The sequence below is a fragment of the Vanrija pseudolonga genome, chromosome 2, assembly GCF_020906515.1.
Source record: "Vanrija pseudolonga chromosome 2, complete sequence".
NCBI classification, from domain to species: Eukaryota; Fungi; Basidiomycota; class Tremellomycetes; order Trichosporonales; family Trichosporonaceae; genus Vanrija; species Vanrija pseudolonga.
This window is the reverse complement of record NC_085850.1, coordinates 2,933,701-2,953,463: the sequence shown is the minus strand read 5'-3', so window position 1 is coordinate 2,953,463 and position 19,763 is coordinate 2,933,701. Positions and strand designations below refer to the sequence as shown.

General features: G+C 64.2%; 8 protein-coding genes across 8 annotated transcripts; 3 read left to right on the top strand and 5 right to left on the bottom strand.

The window, feature by feature from the left end:
- Positions 1–1,998: 1,998 nt before the first annotated feature.
- On the top strand, positions 1,999–4,211 carry LOC62_02G002890 (uncharacterized protein). The gene is made up of 2 exons (XM_062769414.1): positions 1,999–2,248; positions 2,849–4,211. The coding sequence occupies exons 1-2, from the start codon at positions 2,021–2,023 to the stop codon at positions 4,115–4,117; spliced, it is 1,497 nt and encodes a 498-aa protein (XP_062625398.1). The 5' UTR covers positions 1,999–2,020; the 3' UTR covers positions 4,118–4,211.
- Positions 4,212–4,930: 719 nt separating this feature from the next.
- On the bottom strand, positions 4,931–5,598 carry LOC62_02G002889 (uncharacterized protein; the record flags this gene model as incomplete). Its single annotated transcript, XM_062769413.1, has 2 exons — positions 4,931–5,470; positions 5,593–5,598. 2 exons carry the CDS (start codon positions 5,596–5,598, stop codon positions 4,931–4,933), a joined length of 546 nt encoding a protein of 181 aa, XP_062625397.1.
- A 1,929-nt stretch (positions 5,599–7,527) lies between these two features.
- LOC62_02G002888 (uncharacterized protein) lies at positions 7,528–8,668 on the top strand. Its single transcript, XM_062769412.1, has 4 exons — positions 7,528–7,593; positions 7,652–8,299; positions 8,356–8,496; positions 8,548–8,668. Exons 2-4 carry the CDS (start codon positions 7,660–7,662, stop codon positions 8,577–8,579), a joined length of 813 nt encoding a protein of 270 aa, XP_062625396.1. The 5' UTR covers positions 7,528–7,593; positions 7,652–7,659; the 3' UTR covers positions 8,580–8,668.
- A 235-nt stretch (positions 8,669–8,903) lies between these two features.
- On the bottom strand, positions 8,904–10,269 carry LOC62_02G002887 (uncharacterized protein; the record flags this gene model as incomplete). The annotated part of the gene is made up of 5 exons (XM_062769411.1): positions 8,904–9,563; positions 9,616–9,686; positions 9,740–9,896; positions 9,949–10,219; positions 10,256–10,269. The coding sequence occupies 5 exons, from the start codon at positions 10,267–10,269 to the stop codon at positions 8,904–8,906; spliced, it is 1,173 nt and encodes a 390-aa protein (XP_062625395.1).
- Positions 10,270–11,116: 847 nt separating this feature from the next.
- Positions 11,117–12,207, bottom strand: LOC62_02G002886 (uncharacterized protein; the record flags this gene model as incomplete). Its single annotated transcript, XM_062769410.1, has 5 exons — positions 11,117–11,485; positions 11,598–11,861; positions 11,902–11,999; positions 12,040–12,125; positions 12,191–12,207. 5 exons carry the CDS (start codon positions 12,205–12,207, stop codon positions 11,117–11,119), a joined length of 834 nt encoding a protein of 277 aa, XP_062625394.1.
- Positions 12,208–13,278: 1,071 nt separating this feature from the next.
- LOC62_02G002885 (uncharacterized protein) lies at positions 13,279–14,577 on the bottom strand (the record flags this gene model as incomplete). The annotated part of the gene is made up of 4 exons (XM_062769409.1): positions 13,279–13,902; positions 13,949–14,031; positions 14,089–14,254; positions 14,335–14,577. The coding sequence occupies 4 exons, from the start codon at positions 14,575–14,577 to the stop codon at positions 13,279–13,281; spliced, it is 1,116 nt and encodes a 371-aa protein (XP_062625393.1).
- A 1,269-nt stretch (positions 14,578–15,846) lies between these two features.
- On the bottom strand, positions 15,847–16,808 carry LOC62_02G002884 (uncharacterized protein; the record flags this gene model as incomplete). Its single annotated transcript, XM_062769408.1, has 4 exons — positions 15,847–16,164; positions 16,229–16,299; positions 16,338–16,687; positions 16,747–16,808. 4 exons carry the CDS (start codon positions 16,806–16,808, stop codon positions 15,847–15,849), a joined length of 801 nt encoding a protein of 266 aa, XP_062625392.1.
- Positions 16,809–17,925: 1,117 nt separating this feature from the next.
- Positions 17,926–19,742, top strand: L2HGDH (L-2-hydroxyglutarate dehydrogenase, mitochondrial; the record flags this gene model as incomplete). Its single annotated transcript, XM_062769407.1, has 6 exons — positions 17,926–18,115; positions 18,157–18,173; positions 18,222–18,360; positions 18,408–18,972; positions 19,191–19,288; positions 19,329–19,742. The coding sequence occupies exons 1-6, from the start codon at positions 17,945–17,947 to the stop codon at positions 19,740–19,742; spliced, it is 1,404 nt and encodes a 467-aa protein (XP_062625391.1). The 5' UTR covers positions 17,926–17,944.
- Positions 19,743–19,763: the final 21 nt, after the last annotated feature.

Sequence of the window (19,763 nt, the reverse complement as noted above, 5' to 3'; positions counted from 1 at the left end):
GTCGTCCTGGTGCGATTGGAGCGAATTGTGGCTTGCATAGCGAGCGAGGAGAACGTCGGCGGCCAAGATAGCCTCAGATACACGGGTGTGCTCAAGGATGCCGCATCTCTCCTGGTTGTAAATGCCGCAAGCAACGACGAGTTGAGCTGTGTCGAGGACATCGAGGTCAGGCTGTTCATGCCGCTCAGGATGCGCTTTCTCCGAGAATACTACGGCCACACCTCGTGGCAGACGAGCGACAGCGCGGGAGGTCAGTGGCGCACGAGGGGAGAGGAGACGAGGCTCGGGTCGAGGGTGTGGCGCTGCTCCCGCCAACGCCACGATCAAAACTCCCCTAATCCTTGGTAACACCCCTTTGCGCGGCTGCCCGCCCTGCCCACGGCACCGGTAACACCAGCAACAAAGGAGCAAGGCACATACGTATGCTGATCAGTGAGGCTCAAGGGTCCGTTTGCCAGTTGTACGCCCGTGCCGCGTTTGTAGAGATTGATGCGGCGTGCGCGCGGCGTGCACTAATGAGCCGTGTGCGTGCCAGGGCTTTGCTGTCTTTGGCTCTCGGCGCGGCGGCACCCAGGGACAGACAGCCGAGAAGAGAGTTTGCGTGCGTGTCGGAATTTTGTACCAGCCCTCGCTCGCAGCTCGCCGTGCATCCGTGCCGCAGAAGCGACAGGCTGGTTGGTGACGCCAGCAAGAGGAAGAAGGACCCAAAAAAATCGAGGTGCACCCACCTGCTCGCCCACCACCGTGCCTATGGACGGGAATGCACAGAAGGAAGAAGGTGCAGAGTACGTGATGCATGCGGCGTATGCTAGGTGGCGCAGGCAGATCCGACAGGCTGACCGACGCCTGCTCGGCACCACGCGACATGGTCATCTGCCTGGGCCGTGCCTGCTGTGAACAAAGGGCGCGCGAGCGAGTAGGCAGCATGGTCGTGGGAGCATGGTGCGCTCGATGTGAATACTCGATCTGCATCACGCAGCAGCTTGGAGCATGCAAGCGCAAGCTAACTTTTTTTTTTGTTCGCAAGCTTGCCTTGCCTTGGACGGCCTGCAACCGACCGCCGCCGCAGTAAAAGCAAGGCGGCCGTTAGCGTCAACGACGAGCCGTAGTCGTCTTGGTTCCGCCGCTGGGCTGGTTGTGGCCTGGTCAGGCTTGCTGGCTGGCTGTGGGTGGAGGCTGGGGCTGGGCCGGAGATGTATGGGTTAGTTGGTCTGGCGGCGCCTCTGGTCCCATACGTCCCATGCACCTGGCACGCGTGCTCGATCTCACTCTACCCAGAGGAAAATAATGTCCAGGAAAGTTTTCTGGATCCTGAGATGTGACGTGAAGGCGCCGACGCGTGCGCCAACCAATCAATCGTCTCGTCACTCTTTAACTGCCGAGCCGAGCCGACCGACACCACTGAACCTGTACCTTTTCCTTGTCCCCCCTTCCCCCCCTCCCCCCTCCCGCCGCCACCACCGGGGCTCGATAGGGGTCCGAATGTGGGGGGGAGAACCAGGAGAACCAGGGGGGGTGACACGCGGCGGCGGTGCGGGCTCGACGCACGCCGATCACCTTTGATTGTAGCGCGACATTTGTGGCCCGCCCGCTCGCCGCCAGAGTGAACGAAGGAACAAACGAGGAGAGCCAACGACGGTATCTCGAGTGCTGGCCTATTGTTCCGATGGAGCACGCACCTGACCTGACAGACAGCCATGTCCTGGATAAGGGAGCGCGAGGGCGAGCCACCCGTCGAGGTTGTCGCGAGTAGAGTAGACCACCAGAACGCCACGGCAAGAGCATGGACGGCTGAAGCATCCACCATCCATCACGGCTGCAGTGATCTACATAAAGTCACCGCACAATCATCCGTGACAGATTCCCCCCACCCAGAGCACTCCGCGCACCCCGCCTTCCTTCCTTCCACCCCCGTTGTATAGTACCACCTCTCCTCCCAAACCGACGCAGCAACTACATACTGCTGTAGCACAACTCCCCCTCCCCCCCCCCCCCACACCCCCACACCCACACCACCACCATGGGCCTCGGAATATTCCAACGTCGCCGCAAGTTCGCCTCGGTCTCGGCCGCCCCACCAACAGAACAGACGGCCAACACCAATACAATGGCCCTCCGTGTCCTCGTCGACTCTGGACCAGCCCAGCGCGAGCTGTTTGCTATCCGCGTGTCTGCCGACGAGCCCGTCGAGGCCATCCGCTCCGCCATTGCGCAGCACACTGGCATTTCGTCCATGTCCTTGTTCAAGGTGAGTTGTGGCAACCCGGCGACCGTGTTTCACCGCCCTTCCAAATCCTCCCCTCCCAAGCTTTCAACAACCGGGCCGTTTGATGTATCGTGCATGCACTACGCAGCGATAGTGTCTCGGTCATTGCAACACGTCTTCCTTTGGGAGCCTGGTGCAATATTCAATGGCGGCCATACATCTGCCGCCGCCGCGGGCGCGGATCGTTAGCCTGCTATTCAATGTTGCGTCACTTTACTCCATGTGGCGTCTTTCCCCCAGCAACCAACCCACCAAGGTGGCAAAGTCCGCGACCATGTCCGCCTCGGCATGTGGTCGTCGGTCGGCCTCGCGCTAGACAACTTTGGCACGCTAAGCCCACGTCGCGGGTCGCGACGCCACCACACAACGACTACTGCGATGCTGCTGCTGTCTTCACAACACGCGTTGCTTTGGCATCTAGAACATGGGGTCCGCTGCTTCCGGTGGGGAAAGGCTTGCGGGATATCCCTGCACCCACTCATCCCATAGACCCCCCACCAACCACTCGACCCGCACCGCCTCGTCTCCCCACCACATGTTCTAAAAAACACGTTCGACATTTGGCGCTGACACATTACCCAGGTCTCCATTCCCTGGCAGGCATACTACGAAGCCGGCGCCTACTCGGAACGCTATGGCGCACCCGCGTCCCTGCTCTCCGTCTTTGCAGGATTCAACATTGACGACGCGAGTCAGCTAACTGCGGCAAACGGCGGCGTCCGTGGTCGGCGCCGTTCTGTCCGCTGCGGCAAGCCCTGTCCTTCGGTTCGCGACTGGTTCCCGGACGGAAGTGACGGCGAGCACATTGACGTGCTTGCTCGCTCTGCCTCCTCTTCTTCTCTCGACTGGGCAAAGGCAGCACCTGCCACTCCCCTCACCTTTTGCGTTCGCTTCGCCTCCATCGACGGCACTTACTCCATGCCCTCTGGCCTCACCCTCGTCGACATTACCGCAGACGCAACGGTCGCAGAGCTCAAGGTCGCTATCCTTCTTGCTGCTGGACGGCCAGCCCCCGCTGGCCTCCTCGACGCTCTCGTTCTTTGGCGTGTTGACATGTCCGAGGCTGAGCTCGAGGACCTCGACGCCCGCGGAGCCCTCGCTCGCGGCCGCCAGCCCCAGCCCAAGGCTGGTTTCGCTCCCCCTGCGCTCCTCGCCGACGAGGACGAGCCGGTCTCGACCTACTTTTCCAACTACCACTCTGACGTGCGCTCCATTGCTCTCTCGGCCTGGGTCCACCCCGCTGCCGCCCACGAGCTCGCCCCTCGCCCTGCCGATGCACCCCGCTTCGCATGTGCCGTTCCCGAGCCTACCCAGCCTCACTTTGAGCAGGCCGAACGCCTCCTCGGGCCTCTCCCCATCCCGGCCCCGCTCCCTGTCCCTACGCCCCTGGCCGCCGTCGTTACCATCGATGCTGATCGCATCGCCGACGCCGATGACGATGTGGCGCCTGCCTTTTGTGATCCCTTCGCCGCCCCGCGCCCGGCCCCGTCCACGTGCTGCATCAGCCACGCCGACCTGGACCTCACCACTGGCTTTGGCGCCCTTGGCGGCGCTGGTGGCTTGATTGGTCTCGGTATCAGCTTTGCGCCCATGTCGTGCACGTCACCCTCCGACTCGTCACACTCGAGTCTCGAGGAGGAGGTCCCCTCGTGGCCGCCCACCCCCGACTGCTCGGGCTCGGACGGCTGGCTTCCGCCCGCGTCCGAGTTTGTCGCTGTCCGCAAGCAGGACTGGGAGGTCGACGTCGATGCCCGCACCGAAATCCCGGCCATGCCCACACCAAAAATCGCACCAGAGTCATCATCGTTTTTCATCCCCCTTCAGATCACCACCACCACCACCACTTTGTAGACTACCAACCAGGATTGGAGTATAATCTTCGTGTACCGATAGCCAGTAGCAGCAGCAGTAGCAGCAGCAGCATGTATGTATCCATTTAGATCCACTGCGTGCGGTGGGCAAGTGACACTGAGGTACTGATTGAGTCGCTGCTGCGGAGTCAATCGCACCACGATGGTCGGTCGGTCAGTCGGCTCATGGCCTCATCCTCATGGTCTCATGGCCTCATGGCCTCATGGTCGGCCTCATGGTCGGCCCTACCAGCTGCGGACCGACTGCGCACGCACTTGGGCTTACTTGTTGTTGACACGTCGTTCTCAGGCCAGTGGGTCCCGCATCGCAGCCACGTCTTGGCATATCCAAGTTGGGCAAAGTCAATTGACTTTGATTTCGCTGCTGACGAAGACGCGACACGAGCGCGACGCTGACACCCAGCCAGCACATTTGGCCGTGTCTCATCACATTGTGGAGTCACGACACGCCGCGCGCCCCCCACCCCGACTCCGTCCCCGAGATCAACGTGCGCCGAGCGCCGGCGTCGCTCGTTCCTCGGTAGCCTTATCATCACGTCCATTACGATAATGCCTTATGAAATAACACGATACTTTACACACCTTCCGAGTCGGTTCCAAAGCCACTTGCCCACCACCGGCTGCGGTGGGCACGGCGCAGTGCCACCACCACCACCCGCTGCCAGCCCGCCTGCCGGCACCGACAGCAACGAGGCGCGCGTGCGGGTACGACACCGTACATCAAACTCGCTCGTCCCCACCTGGCGCCGCAGCTCCACTGGACTCGCGGCTGCCCACATCCGCCGTGTGGGCATTACACATTGTTGCGGACGACAAGCCACGATCTGTCGCTTCGCTCGCTCGTGCTCCTTACTGGCTGCTGCGCAGCCGGCAGCGGCACCTTTCGATCGGCGAGCGGACGCCCCGCGCCCGGACCGGAGGCAAACATGTTGTAGTGCTGGGCCTGCTGGGCGGCGGCATGATGCCCATCATCCCACGACGTGCCACCGCCACGACCACCACCGCCGCCGCCGCCGCCGCCGCCGTGCCCCGCGGTGCTGAGCGCAAAGTCGACCTCGTGCCCGTCTGAGGCAGACGCAGCCGAGGTCGCCTCGTACGGCGGCAGCTCGGCTGACATGTCGCCCGGCGTCGTCGTCGGCGTTGGGCTGTTGGTAAATGCTCGTGCCCGAGCAGCTGCTGCTGCTGCCGCCACGATGAACGACCGTGGTCGTGGCCTGAATGCGTCCGGGCGGTAGACGTCCTCGGTGAGGTCGACAGCCACGGTTGCGTCCCCGAAACGGACTGGCCGCGCGGCAAACCACGCAGCCTCGACAAAGTAGTATGTGATCCAAGCCTTAGTCGGGGTGTCAGTCAGCTGCTGCTGCTGCTGCTGCCAGATGCCACATGATGATGACACTGTGCGGTAGCAGGGCGACTTTTGCCGCTCGCTGCCGCTGCCGCCGCAGCTCCACTCACCGTCATGACTCCAATGCCCACAGCTCCCGCTATCGCCAGGGCGTTGTCTCGGCGCCAGTTAAGAGTACAGACTTTACAGTTAGCCTGCTAGTTGCTACTCCCTGCAGCGCCACACACGTCGTCGGCGCCAGCGAGCGAGCGAGCGAGCGCGAGCCACCACCAACCACGCGTCTGCTCGATCGCTGTCTCACCACGGCTCCACTCACCGGTAGTCAAGTCGGAAGTGAGGGGGTCGACGCGGCGCTGCTCGTTTGCGATTTTCTCGCGGCAGATGCCCACAATCGTGTCCTACGGCGAAACGTTAGCCGGCGACGGACAGAGACAGACGACGTTGTGCATGGCGTTGTGCGCCGTCGTCGGTCGGACATGGGACAACGGCTCAACCAACCAACCAAACCAACCCACCCACCTTGCAAACATATCGTCTCACAATGTTACAAGTCATTGTAGCCGCGCCAAGCACGGGGGTTAATGCCACCACTGCACGCTTGCCCCGGCTAGTCTGGCCCCACTTGGAGACATCAATACCAGTCCCAATGCGTAGCTAGTACTCACTGATATGGCGTGCATAAAGGCGACTATGCCCAGCCCTGCCAGGAGGAATAGTCCGCCAGCGACGCCCGCGCCGAGCCCTATCAGGACACCTTGGCCTTGGATTCCCCCTGGATGGACGCATCAGCTAACTTTTCTCGGTGCACACCATCTCGGGTCCATCGAGGCTATCGAGCCTGCCGACACGCTCCAGCAGTCTCGGTCCTTTCATTAGGCAGACAAGCATGCAAGGACTGGTGACAGACCCAGAAGCAGTAGGCCAGGAGTCGAATCTGCCGGGTCGGTCGAGGCGCACAAAACGGACGCCTACGGGACTGGTGTGGGAGTGGGATCACACCAAGCGGAGCCGAGAATGTCGCCAAGCGCGATCCAGCGAGATCCAGTGACTCACCATACTCGCCCAGCTGGCCAGCCCAGATGGCGCCAGCTGTTCCGAATGCAAAGGCACAGCAAACAGAGATTGCAGATAAAACCAGGGCGACGATGCTGGTGGCGCCAGCGAGCGAGCGTTAGCCTGAGAGCAACTTGCAACTGCCGTGGCGGCTGTCCACGACTGGCGACTCACCGCCTGACTGAACGGATTGGCCGAGAAGGAGGAGCCTTGCAGCTCAGCGTGCTATTCCTGTCCGCCGCGACCACCATCGAGATCTGTTGCTGCAGTACTCCGTGCACTCGGAGGAGGTGGAGGATGATACGGCAGGTTTCGCCAGTGTTTGAACGTGGCCGGAGCGAGGAGTGATCCGAGTTGTCTGCGAGGAGTGAGTAGCGGGGGAGGTGAGTGGGTGGTATTTTGAGTCGTATACGATGTTGTGAGATAGCTGTTGCGAGACAAGTTGCGCGCGACGGCACGGGCGAACGTCCTGACACAAAGGCTGGCTGGCAACCTCACTTGGCGCAGGCTCGCACGCATTCTCGCCGGGCACAGGCTCACGCGCCCGTGCGATGCAGCAGGAGAGGAGGAGGCGAGCAGGCCTGTAGTTGTGAGAGTAACCAGCAGGCACAGCGACTATTGTTGCAGTAGTCATGTGTTGGGTTTTGTGATGGCTGGCTGGCGACCAGAGGAACAAGACGATGGAATCGATGGAAGCGGGTGAAACACCTGGGGCGGGTCATGTCGCCGTCCGTGACGAGGTGACGACGTGCATGTTGCTGGTGGATTGTCCGCCATGCAGCTGCCGTTGCTCGCGATCTCACGAGCGCGCGTCGATGACAATGGTGTCGAGCAGGCCACAGGCCACATTGACGCTGGCCAAGTGTGAAAGCCACTCGACGTCAAGCCACGTGTTGCCGCCGCCGGCGAGATCCGACCTTCCAGTCGAGCTAGCGAGGCGTCGCTCCCCACAACTATGACCAGACCCCGCGCCCACCCCCCACACCATCGCCACCACGCGCATCACACAACGCGCGCAACTCACACCGTCCCATGGACTGACCAGTGAGCCATTGCGAGTGAGTAGACACGGGAAGGGGTGTAGGCGTACCACTGGGGTAGGGCTGACACGCGCAGCAGCCGACATGACGCAGACCAAGGACAGCGTGCCGCCGGCAGCGGCGCCAGCGGTGGAGGCGGCAACGGCACCAGCGCCGGCGCCTCCATCGTCGAGTAACGCCCCCGCCTCCGACGAAGCAACGCACGAGGACAAGGACGAGGCAGCCGCCGCGTGGGCCGAGACGAGCACGGCCGAGCCCGCAGCGCCCACCGCGGCCGACGAGGCCGACGAAGCCGACCCAGCAGCGCAGGCCACCGCGGCCCTAACGGCCGCGTACGACAACGTCGCGTCGGCGTTCGCGATCGCGCAGGCCGAGTGGGCGACGCAGTATCGCGGGATGACGACCGAGCTGTCTGGTCTCGGGGCGGACCTGTCCCGCGAAGCTGGGACAATGGGGCGCGAGCTCGCGAAGGAGTACGAGGGCGTCCGCGGGGCGCTTGGCGCCACCGCGGGGAAAGTGCAGAGCGACGTCGCGGCCCAGGTTGCGGGGGTGCGGGGTGAGGTGCTCGCTGGCTGGCGGCTGCTCTCGAGCAGCCTGTTCGGCGCGCGGGCCGGCGCTGGTGCTGGCGGCACCGAGACGCCCACCGAGGACTTTTGCGGCGTCGGCGTGTTCGACACCGAGGGCGTGAGCCACGTGCCTACGACTGTTGTGGCTGGTACGCCGCGTGAGTCGCGAGCAAAGCAACAAGGGAAGGAAGAGGGCTCGCTGACGCAGCTGCAGTGCCCCCGCAGCGCGCTACGGCCCCGGCGCCAGCCACTGCACCCCGCGCACCGCCGGCCGTCGCGGACGGCGAGTTTGATGGCGGCGTGGGCTTCTTCGACACGGAGGGCAGCGCGACGCCCGTCCCTGCTGCTGCGCCGCGTGAGTCCCCCCTTCCCCTCCAGAGCGTAGTTGCTGATGCCGACGACGCAGCGTCGTACGACGAGGTGGTCAGGGCGGCGTAGGCGTAAAGCGACTCGGAGTAAAAGCTTGTTGTGCAGTGTAGTAGACTTGTTCGGTTGTTTCTTTGGTTATGCTACGTTGGTTGTCCTGGCTGACAAGCGGTACTGACGTGGGAGCAATGACGCGGGAGCACTGACGAGGGTACTGACAATGGGGTACAGGGGGTACGTGGATGTGCGTGCATCTGGTGACTCACTCGCCTCCTTATCGTCCCGCCTTGGCTCGCCCTGACTCACATCCCCAGTCCAGCCTCCCTGTGTTTATCATGACCCTCGTGCATCGTAAAACCCAAATGCTAAGGAGTACAAATACAGTGTCCGGCGGGGCTACAGTGCCCGTCCGACCTCGCTATCCCTCGGATCCCGCCCGCCGCGCGTGGCGCCATACTCGTCCACCAGCCCCTCCTCCCACTCCGAGCTCTCGGTGACGTGCTGGCTGAGCGCGGCCAGGCTCGGGCCCTGGCCGTACCCGCCGTAGCGGTAGGGGTAGTGGTACGGCAGGTCGACGGGGCGGTAGTTGTAGTGGTGGGCCTGGTGGTGCTGGATGCTGCCGCTCGCCGTGAAGCTCGAGAGCGTGGGCGAGCGGACCGCCGCGTCAGAGTGCCCGCTCGAGCTCTCGGGGTACGGGAACAGCTTGGGGTTCTCGCTGTACTTCTGCCCGCTGGCGCCCGCCGCCGTGACCATTGTGTGGTTGGGGTTCAGCCGGCTCGTCTGCATGTGCGCGAGGTGCCGGCTCTGCAGGTCGAGCGTGGCGGTCGAGCCTGCCACGACCGAGTAGACGCGCGGGATGGGCGGCAGCTGTGGTGCCGGGGACGGCGCGGCCGCGCGCATCCGGTCACCCTTCTCGCTCTTCCGCCGCTGCAGCTTGACTTCTGGCAGCCCGAGCTCGCGGTCGCGCTGCTCGGCGGCCTTGGTGATCCACATGTCGACCTGCTGCTGGTTGACGGCGCGGCGGTGCACGTGGGCGTAGTAGTAGATTATAAAGAACTGCGGGGTGAGCACGGGGTGGGAGGTGGGGGGAAGTGGCGCAGCAGCTTACACTTGTAAAGACGAGAACTCCGCATGATACAGTGTAGATGATGGTGTCGCGTAGCCAGAAGTGGTGGCAGCCTGGGGGTGTGAGTGCAGCTCGACTCGACGCGACGCCCGCCACCACGACTCACGACTCGGCCCCCAATCCGCATCATGCTCAAAGTAGTGGATGCACTGCGACTGGATGAGGTGCTTGCCGACGAAGCGCAGCACGATGCAGCACGCCGCGACGAGCAGCACGGGGATGACGGTGAAGAAGCGGAGCCACAGGTCGGCCTTTTCATTCCGCTGGGCGATGTCAGCTATGTAGCTAGCCCCAAGCGCACGCCGCGCGACTCACCATGACGGCATGCACGACGGCATAAAGGAATACGGGGCCAAGCAGGAGAAACAGCACGGCCAGCACGAGCTGCAGAATAGCCACGAGCGCCATGGACTCTGCAGCAGCAAAAAAGGGCGACAAGTCAGTGCCGTACTGTAGTCGCAGCGAGCACGCGGCCGACTCACGCTGGTTCGACTCACCGAACGCCCGGAGGGGGTTGATTGCCGTCCAGGCGCCGAGGCCTATGGCGAGGGCCACGTCGAACGCCGCGACGAGGGCCGTTGCTGGTCTAGTCGTTAGTACAGCCCAACGCGCCGCGCCATACCTCTTCCATGTCATGTTGGTGGCGGATGGGGGAGCAGTGCGTCCCCGTCGCCGATGAGCTGGTCAGTGAGGGTAATGATGATGATGAGAAGTGTGAGAAGAGATGAGAGATGCATGGCCTCTTGGCAGATGGGATGGGCATGGAGCAGCGGCCGTCACTGCTGCTGCTACAGCCGCCGCCGACATGCAGCTGCAACTTCTTCTGGCGGTAATTAGTCGGTTGTGCGGGAAAGAGGCTTGACGTTGTTGACGGCCAGCTCGTCTGATCAGTGGTGGGCCGCTCATCCGACGGGCCGTGGCTGAGGGAGCTGGCAGTTGGCAGCCAGGCCGTCGCGAGGGCCGAGAGCGGCAGGTGGGGTGGTGGTAGCCAGCCGGCAACCACACAACAATCAAAACAACAACAGGACGTAAGACGGGTAGTATAGTGAGGAGACGAAACGACAAGGCACGGCGGGAGGGAGGCTGTCAGCCGGGCGGCCATCCCTGCCTGCCCACCTACTTGCTTCACACCCACCCCTAACGTCTGCCGTATTGTACAAGTTGCATATACTACAGATGCGGTCGTATTAATGGGTTTCATGATGCTGGTCGTGGGTGTGGCTGACACCAACTTGTTGTTGTTGTTGTTGCTGCCAGTAAATGTCTTGTCTGCCATGTGGCAAAAGTCCGGTGCGGGCACGCACTGTGCCTGTTGCGCGCGCGTGCATGCATGGCACGGTTGTCGTCCAGTGTTGTTGTGTTGTGTTGTGCACACTGGGTCGCTGTCGTGCCGTCGCGTGAGCTATGTCGTGCGCTCGTCGCTGCTAGTAGTGGTCGGCGCCACTCGTAGTCGTCTCCTCGTCATGTCATCCTCCTCAGCGGGCTAGAACGCCAGCCCAACCTGGCTGGGCCTCGGCGATGCCTCCTCGCTGATACGCTTCTCGCCGCGCTTGTCGGTCCCCTCCCACCCGCTCGTGTGGTCATAACTCGGGGGTGGCGACCATCCTGCGAGCGACTCGAGTCCTCCGTTTGCCCAGTGCGCATCTGGTCCGCCGTTGAGGCCCGCTGGTGGCGGGTACGGCAGCGTCGCGTTGACATGTGCCATGGCCGCGGCCATCGCGTGTGCCTCCTGCGTCCGGCGGCGGTGCTCGCGGCGCGCGTGCTGGCGGTACGTGAGGATCCCGTATGCGACAGTCCGCTTGTGCGCTTCGTACGCTGCGTCGCAGGCACGGTAGTATGCGACGATGTAGACCTGGCGCTGTGTGAGCTAGTTGATCGTGTGGTATGGTGCGGTATGCGTGCGCGCCGCTGACATCGCTGCGTGCCTGTCACGAAGACGACGCCACCCACGCCATCAGACTCACCGTACACGCCACCAACGCAATACACCCGATAGCCACTCCGGCCGTCTGTCCCGCCCACGTCTTGTCGCACGCGCTCCTGATGTCCGGGTCGACAGACTCGACCATCTTGGGCAGCGACTGCACCTGGTCGTACGTTGGGCGCAGGCGGCAGCGGAACGTGATTTGGCCCTTGCCGACGAAACGGACGATAAAGTAGAACAGGGCCGGCGCGACCCCGAGTACAAGCGTGCCGAGCTGCAGGGCCGGCGTAGCGCGCTGCTTTTTCTGGCCGGTTAGCTGCGACGTTACTGGACCATCGACTCACCATTGCAGCGTGCGCGAACGCTCCAGCAAAGAACGGGATGGCGAGGAACATGAGCGTCGCGGTGATGATCTCCATGACAAAGAGGGACGACGAGGAGTCTGCGGGGTCGCTCAGCACTGCGCCAGCCAACGCGCTCACCATCATTCGCCACGACTACTGCGTTCCATGCGCCAAAGCCGCCGCAGATGCCGGCCGCGAGGACGCATGCGGCCATGACCATCCACCTGGGAAGGGTGGTCAGCGAATCTGATCGATCCGTTGGAAGCACCGCGCCGCCGCGCTCGCTCACCTATTAAACCGGGACATGATTATAGTCGTCGTGGACAAGTTGCTGCTTGTGGGCTGCTCGCCCCGTCGTCGTGGTCGTCGTCGTCGTCGCTGGCTGACCGGGACGAAGTCGAGACGTTTTGAGTAAGTAGTAGTTGTGAAGAGTGCAGTGTTACGAAAGGCATCGATTGGTCGTTGTTGCGTAGAGACTGTTCAAGGTTGGTCGTTTGAGAGTGTGTGAGCTGTGAGCTGAGAGAGTGTGTGGGCAGCAGCCAAGGGCGGCAAGGCGAGCGACGGTGCTGAGCCAGAGCCAGAGCCTGCACAGGGCAGGGTGTGGTGTGTGAGCTCAGAGCTTGAGTCTGTGACGTGGGGGGTGTGAGCTTGTTGCGTCAGAGGCGGGGGTCTGCGGCAAACCTGGGGCCGTAGAGGTGAGTAGCTCGTCAAGCGCAGTGCAGGGAGGGGAGGGGTGAGGTGCAGGAAACTGAGACTGGGGTCGCGGGAGGGGGACGGGGGAGGGGGGGGGGGACAAGGGGGGAGGAGCAGAGCTGGAGAGGATCATGGGGGGGCAGACGCAGAGAGGACAATGGCCACGGGGATGCAGGCATACCACCCAAGGCATCACTCCACCCACCCCCTGGCGTCTCATCGTCGATGAAACGCTAGGGTGTGGTGGCACTTGACAAGTCTCCCTGCACTTGTGCCTGCCTCCTCTGCCTCCTCTGCCCGCTGCAGTCCACGCGCCCAGCGCCGCGCCCACCCTCTCCTAATGAACGATCAAGGGTGCACCACCATGCTCTGTAACCGTCGTCTACGCGAACACACCATCGTCAGTCGTCGTCGTCGCCGCCGCCGCTGCCCCGACCAGCCCACACGCCGTCGCTATGGAACGACAGCAGGCTACGCAACGCACCTTGATTTCTCATCGTCCTCTCGGCACTCCCGGTTCTCTGGGGCGCTGGCGCTGGCGCTGCTCCACAGTGTCGTCAGGGCGTCACATGTGCATCATTATAGAGGTGGGTGTATATGGGTGGTGTGTGTGTGTGGCGACTGAATGTCCTGTGCTGTGCAGCCGCGGCCGCTGTGTATGCTCCTCCTCCCCCTCCCCGTGCCCTAGAACGCCCGCCCGACCTTGCTCGTGCGCGGCTCCGCCTCGTCAGAGTAGTACCCCGAGTGCGCCGACGCCGAGTAGTACCCCGTAGCCGTCGTGCCGCGCGAGTAGGAGCGCGAGTGGCCCGACGCGGACATGTACTCCTGGAACTCGCGGTCGACGTCGACGACCGGCAGGGGCGGGGAGCGCATGCCGCCTGCGCCGCCGGCAAGGCGCTCGTCGAGCGCGCGCGCGTCGCCGCTCTCCGAGTGCATCGTCTCGCTAAAGTCGTCGTAGTAGGTCACTGTCTCGCTTGGCGCGTACGCCGGGCCGTGGTGGCCCGACAGCGACGCAGACACGCCCGACATCTGGCTGCGCGAGTGCGGGATGTACCGCTGCTGCGAGTATGGCGTGTATGGTGTCGCGCTCGGGCTCGGGCTCGCAGGGTGCGGGTTGAGGTGCGCCGTCGACGCCGGCGAGATGGGCAGACTCGTCTCCGTGTACGACGGCGACGGCACGTGGTGCGTGATCACCAGCCGCCCGATGCCCGCGTCCCGCCGCAGCGCGTCCTTCTCGATCCAGTTCTCGGTGCGCCGCTTGGCCGCGTGCACCGCGTTGATATGGCGGAGGTACGCGAGGACGTAGGCCTGGGGGTGTGAGCTGCGGTCGGGCGTACGGCGGGGCACAACTCACCGTCAGGACGATCAGCAGGCCAGCCGCAGCGATAGCAGCGATAGTCAACGGCCGCCAGAGGTTGTGCCATTCGCGGTCGCACTCTGCGGCGACGGCTTCAGCTTCTGCATCTGCGTCCTTCGCCCACCACCGCCACTCACCGGCAGTCTCGGTCTTGTTGCCCAGCTCGGACACACACGTGTCCCAGAGCACGCGGTCGCGCCGGTGCACGAGGTTCATGGCGGCCAGCACGATGGTGTAGATGGCGCCCGCGGGGCCGAAGAAGGCCGTGAAGGCGAAGAGCAGGGGGTGGGCGTGGCGTGCGCGCTGGGGCGTGCGTGAGTTACATCCATGCGATGTTCTTCCTCGCGGCGTACAGCTCGCTGCGCTCGCTGAGCGCCACTTACACTGGCAATCGCGCCCATCGCCCAGAGATACACAAAGCACGCAACCCCCAGCACCGCGCTCGCCGGGATCTCCATCACGCCTGGCGTGCTGTCGGCTGAACGGTGCACCTGGCTCGCCTTCCACCCCGCCCAGGCGGACAGCGCGCCGGAGAGGACGGCGCAGATGAGTGCCGCGAGGGCTGCGGCTGGCCTGGGCGTAAGCTCGGCAGTTGTGCCGCTGACGCACCTTTTCAGCGCTGACATAGCGCGCGTGTTCGGTCTAGCTGGTGTTTTGGGGTCGTTGTTGTTGCTGCTGCTGGTGGTGGTGGTGTCTGGCGCGCCGTGTTCGTCGTGTCGTGTCGTGGATGATGTGCAGATGTCAACAATAGCACCCAGCACCGAGTCTACAATTACATGCACACAGCCCCGCACACACACACAGTCAGCACCGGTTCCAGTCGTCGTCGTCGTCGTGCTGCTGCTGCAGCTCGCGCACAACGCCAGAGTCGACCAACACAAACAACTCATGCCGACGGACGGTACGTACGCCGTTCGCCAGTCGCCACTGCCTCGCCTCGTCCCCGCCGGAACCCGTCCCCCTGCCCTGCCTTCGTGCCTATGTTTTAGGTTTGCCTTCAGCCTCGCATACGACGAGCACCAGGGCACCAAAGGGCAGCAGGGCAGTGTAAACACGGCGAAAGGCAGCACCCCTGCGCAGCGTTATGCTTGCTCGAGGGCCCGGGCCGGGGCAGCGGCGTTCCCAACAAACATCGCGCCGCGCGCGCAATGTTGCTGGCGACCAACAGACGCGCCCGCCAGCTCCGGTGCGCCCGGCGCGGCGGCGGGCTGCTGTTCCTTTGTGTTCCTCGACGGCGCTATGCATGCGCTGCGCGTGTGGGCCGGGGCGGCCGAGGCACCGTGTTGGTGACGGTGTGATCGGGCAGCGTACGAGGAGGACGAGGTTGCAGCAGTTGCTCGCGCCTGACTTGTTTGCTGAAGAAGCTGCACGCTGCACGACGCTGCGCTGTCCATGTCGTGCGGCGCGTCGCGATGCTCTCTACGCACCCGTCGGCACTTCCGCGGCACGCTGTGCGTGGTGCGCGAGATTATCGCGTCGCGCGTCGCCCACTACACATGCGCGCGCGAGTACGTGCACCGCGCACACCACGGCGGTAGTCACCGAGCGCCCCGAGACCGGGTTGCCATCTGACAGACGCGGAAGCCGCCGACGCGACCGACGCGTCGTGACACATCCGCCATGTCGCTCTCGGCATCATGCATGTGTGTCGCGGTCGTTCTGTAACTTCTAGGCGTTCTGCGCGGTTCTGGGTCAGGCGCGAGCGAGTCGGGCAGGGGCGCGCGTTCCTCGCTTCATGCTGCTGCCGGCTTGCTTGCTCGCTCGCTCGCTCTCGCTGCATGATTGCACATCCATGACACGTTATAAAGATGCTACATATCAGAGTCCGTGTGGTTGTCGTCGTCGTCGACTCGGCCCCACCTCCCTCACCTCCCCCACCTCCCTCGCCTGCCCCGCTACCTAGCATACCCGTGCCCACCGCCCTGCGCGTAGCCCAACGACTGGGCGCCAGAGTGCACGCTGTCCTTGTCGTCGAGCTCGCGGTTGCCGCCGTACGTGTTGCCGTATGGCGTGGGGTAGGGGTACTGCCCTGTGGACACGTACGGGTCGTATGCCGTCTGCTGCGGCGGGGGAGCGTACGCCGCCTCGGCGTTCGAGTAGCCCTGGTTCGCGAACGGGTACGGCTGGTTGATGAGCGGCTGCATGCCCACTGGGACGTGGCCTGCGGCGCCGCCCACGGCCTGGTTCTTGTGGAAGAAGACGGTGAAGAAGATCTGGCGGGGGGTGGGCGTTAGTTGCGTTGCCAACTGCGGCGAAGAGGGCTCGCGCGCGACTCACAGTCCACAGGAGGATGCCGACGGCGACGCCCGCGCTGATGCCCATACCCGGTCCCCAGATACTGTTGCAGTCTAGGTCGTCAGCGCTGCCCAGCGCACCAGATACCCACAATCGGTGTAGTAGACCGAAACGCGCTTGCAGAACTTCTCCACCTCGACCTTTGAGCCTGCGCGCATGCCGATGATGATGCACGCGCAGACGATGCCGACCACCAGCGTCGTGATCCAGCGCCACCGCTTCGTGGGGGTGCGCTTGCCGGCGAAAATCACCGCCGTGAGCGCGATAGGCGCGATGACCAGCCCGAGGAGGATGCCCTCGATGAGCGTGCCGAGCGTCCACACCCACGTGCCGGTCGGCGTGCCGTCCGCGGCTAGGAACATGGCGATGATGGCGATGCGGTACCCGCCCCAGCCTAGCGAGGCGAGGAAGCAGATGATGCCGAGGCCGATAACGAAGCCGCTGGGCAGCGTGTGAGCGAGCATGCTCACCGGCGCCGACGCCATCCAACGCCAACTCACCGGAAGACGGGGCCCACCGCCGACTTTGGTCGCGCATAGCCAGTGTAGTACGGGTCGCTCATTGTAACAGATGGGGTCGTCAGTCGAAGAAGAGGTCAGTCAGCCAAGGCAACCCAAGTGCGTGCTCGTTATGTACCCCACTCCGTTCCAGCAGCCGTCATGTGAGTGCCCCTACCTCACTTGCACTGCACCTGCCTAGCACCCCATTCGTGCTGCCGGCTGTCTTGCTCGTCAGCGCTATCCACATTCCACCCAGGCATGAGAGCTGAAGACGGCCATGCGCGGGCGATCATGAGGGCTCGCGGGCATTTAGGCGTCGTGAGCCCGCGGGGAAGATGGGCAGTGCTGAAATGCAAGTCTTATCCGCGCCAGCGGCGAGGGGTTGAGACGCGGGGTGGGGTGGTTGGCCCTGGGGTGGTGCGCCGACTGTGACCCACTGCTCACGACACCCACTGCACCACTAGGCTGTGCCATTATTACAATGGCGGTGTAGACCCAGTGCATGTCCGACTTATCGATAGCTGATAGTGGTCACTTTGCGGTGCTGCGTCGTGGCGTACCAAGACGCCGAGGAGCATCGCCCCGTCGTGAGAGGTGAGGATGAAACGTGCAGCCAGGCAGGAAGGCAGGTGGGGCTGGATGCAGCTGGATGGATGCACTGGAGCAGCACCACTGGCAGCGATGTAACACCAAGTCCGTCAGACTTAGTCGATGTGGTGCGGCGCCGATCCGCCGTGTGCAAACCACCGTGTCATGCCCACTCACTTATGCCTAGTCAATGTCTCGCTACGCTAGAGCATGCATAGCGTCACAACTCATGGCACACGAGCAAGTGAGCCGTGCATCCACCGAACAAGGGCGCCAGCAAGGTGAGCGGGGCACGCTGCCGATGCCACCATCGCAGCCGTCGCCTCACCTCGTCGACAGCGCTCTCCTCCCTCTATGCCTTTCCGCCGTTCGAACAGACTCTGCAGCACCCCGCAGCATGCCACTCACGCACACCCACACGCCGCTGCCATGAGCTATCGCTAACTTGGCAGCGAGGCGCTCGCCGACCGCGTCCGCTTACAGCCGATCGGCACCCAGCGGCCCGCGGACCAGAGTTACCCCGCCCCGCCCATCACCAACTCGATAAAGTCGAGTCCGCGCCCAACGACCGGCAAGGTCGCTGCTGCTGCTCCCACAACACCATATCACAATGGCATCGTACGCCGCGCGCCTGCGCACCGCATACCCCTTCAAGGCGCCCAGTACGAGCGTCGACCACCTCGTCGTGGGCGGCGGCGTCGTCGGGCTCAGCGTCGCTGCTGGCTTGGTGAACACTGCTGGCCGGGACCGGACGACGTTTGTCGTCGAGCGGCGGGGACTTGTGAGTCGCGCGCGGAGGGATAACAAGTGCTGACGGAGTAGCTGGGACAAGAGACGACGTGGGTGCAGCACCAGAACGTCCGGCAATGCTGACCCCCCCGCCCCAGCGCCCGCAACTCCGAAGTCATCCACTCGGGCATCTACTACCCCGTCGGCTCGCTCAAGTCGCGCTTCTGCATCCGCGGCCGCGACCTGCTGTACAAGCGCGCCGCGGCGCTGGACATCCGGCACCGCAAGACCGGCAAGGTGGGTAACGCCCCCCTTGGTCCGCCCCCTCCCGCTGACCCACGCAGCTCATCGTGGCCACGGACAAGCACCAGATCCCGTACCTCGACCAGCTGAACGAGCACACGCAGCACCCGTCCTTCTCGACAGGCGGGGAGGTGTCGGCGCGCTCGCCGAACAGCGTGATCCCGGCGTACTTCCTGTCCGGCGACGAGGCGCGGGAGATGGAGCCTGATCTCTCTCCGGACGTGTGCGCGGCGCTGTACGTGCCCGATACGGGCATTGTCGATTCCGCCGGGCTCGTCGACTCGCTCGCGCGCGAGATCGAAGAGGAGGATTATCTTGCCGCTGCGCCAGGCGTCGGCGTCGGCTTGAGCGGTGGCCGCGACTACGAGCGCGGCGAGGGCGTAGTCGTGCCCGGCACGCGCGTGGTGCGGGTCGACCGCGAAGAGAACGGGCCCGGCTGGGTCGTCCAGCTCGAAACTGGCTGGGAAGGCATCCCAGAGGGCGAGAAGGGCGAGGTTGAGGCCGTGCGCGCCGACGTTGTCATCGACGCCGCTGGGCTCAACTGCCTCAGCTTGACAGAGAACCTCGTGCCGGAGAAAGAGAGGCTCGGGATGTGGATCTCGAAGGGTGAGTGCGCGAGCAGGCGGAGCCTGCGAGGGAGCCAGTAGGCTGCACAGGCCTGGAGCGACAACTGCGCTTCTTCGTCAAGGCTTGAGCTTGCACATGTTGCTCGCTGGCAGCTGGACTGGGCTTCTTCGGGAGCGCGTGCGTGGCATCCCAGCACGCCTACGTTGGACCGACCCCTCCCCCCCCCCCCCTCCCCCATCACTCCGCTCACACCGCAGGCAACTACATGTCCTACAAGGGCCCCGGTGTCTCCAATATCCAGCGGCTCATCTACCCGTGCCCCGGCCGCACACTCGACCACCTCGGCACCCACCTGGTGAGCCCTCGCCCCTCCACTGCCGCTGACACCCTCCCAGACGCTCGACCTCGACGGCAACGTGCGCTTCGGGCCGGACGCCGAGCCGCTCGGGACGGACGCCGACTCGCGCGCCAACCCCGACTACTGGACGTCGCACCTCGCCGCGTCCGAGGCGCAGCTCGAGGCGATTGGGCGCGCGGCGCGCGAGTACCTGCCCGGCGTGGACGCGTCGCGCCTGACCCCCGACTATGCCGGCTTCCGGCCCAACATCCGCCCGCCGGGCGCAGGCTTCTTCGACTTTGTCGTCCGCCACGCGCCCGAGCGCCGCGGCCTCGTCGAGCTCATGGGCTTTGCTAGTCCCGGCCTGACTAGCAGCCTTGCCGCCGGCGAGTATGTCGCGCGCCTCGTGCGCCGCGAGGTGTGGAACGAGGCGGCGGGTGCCGAGAAGCTCGCAGAGGGGTGGGAGCTGTAGCGGGGGCCGCGGACGAGCGGG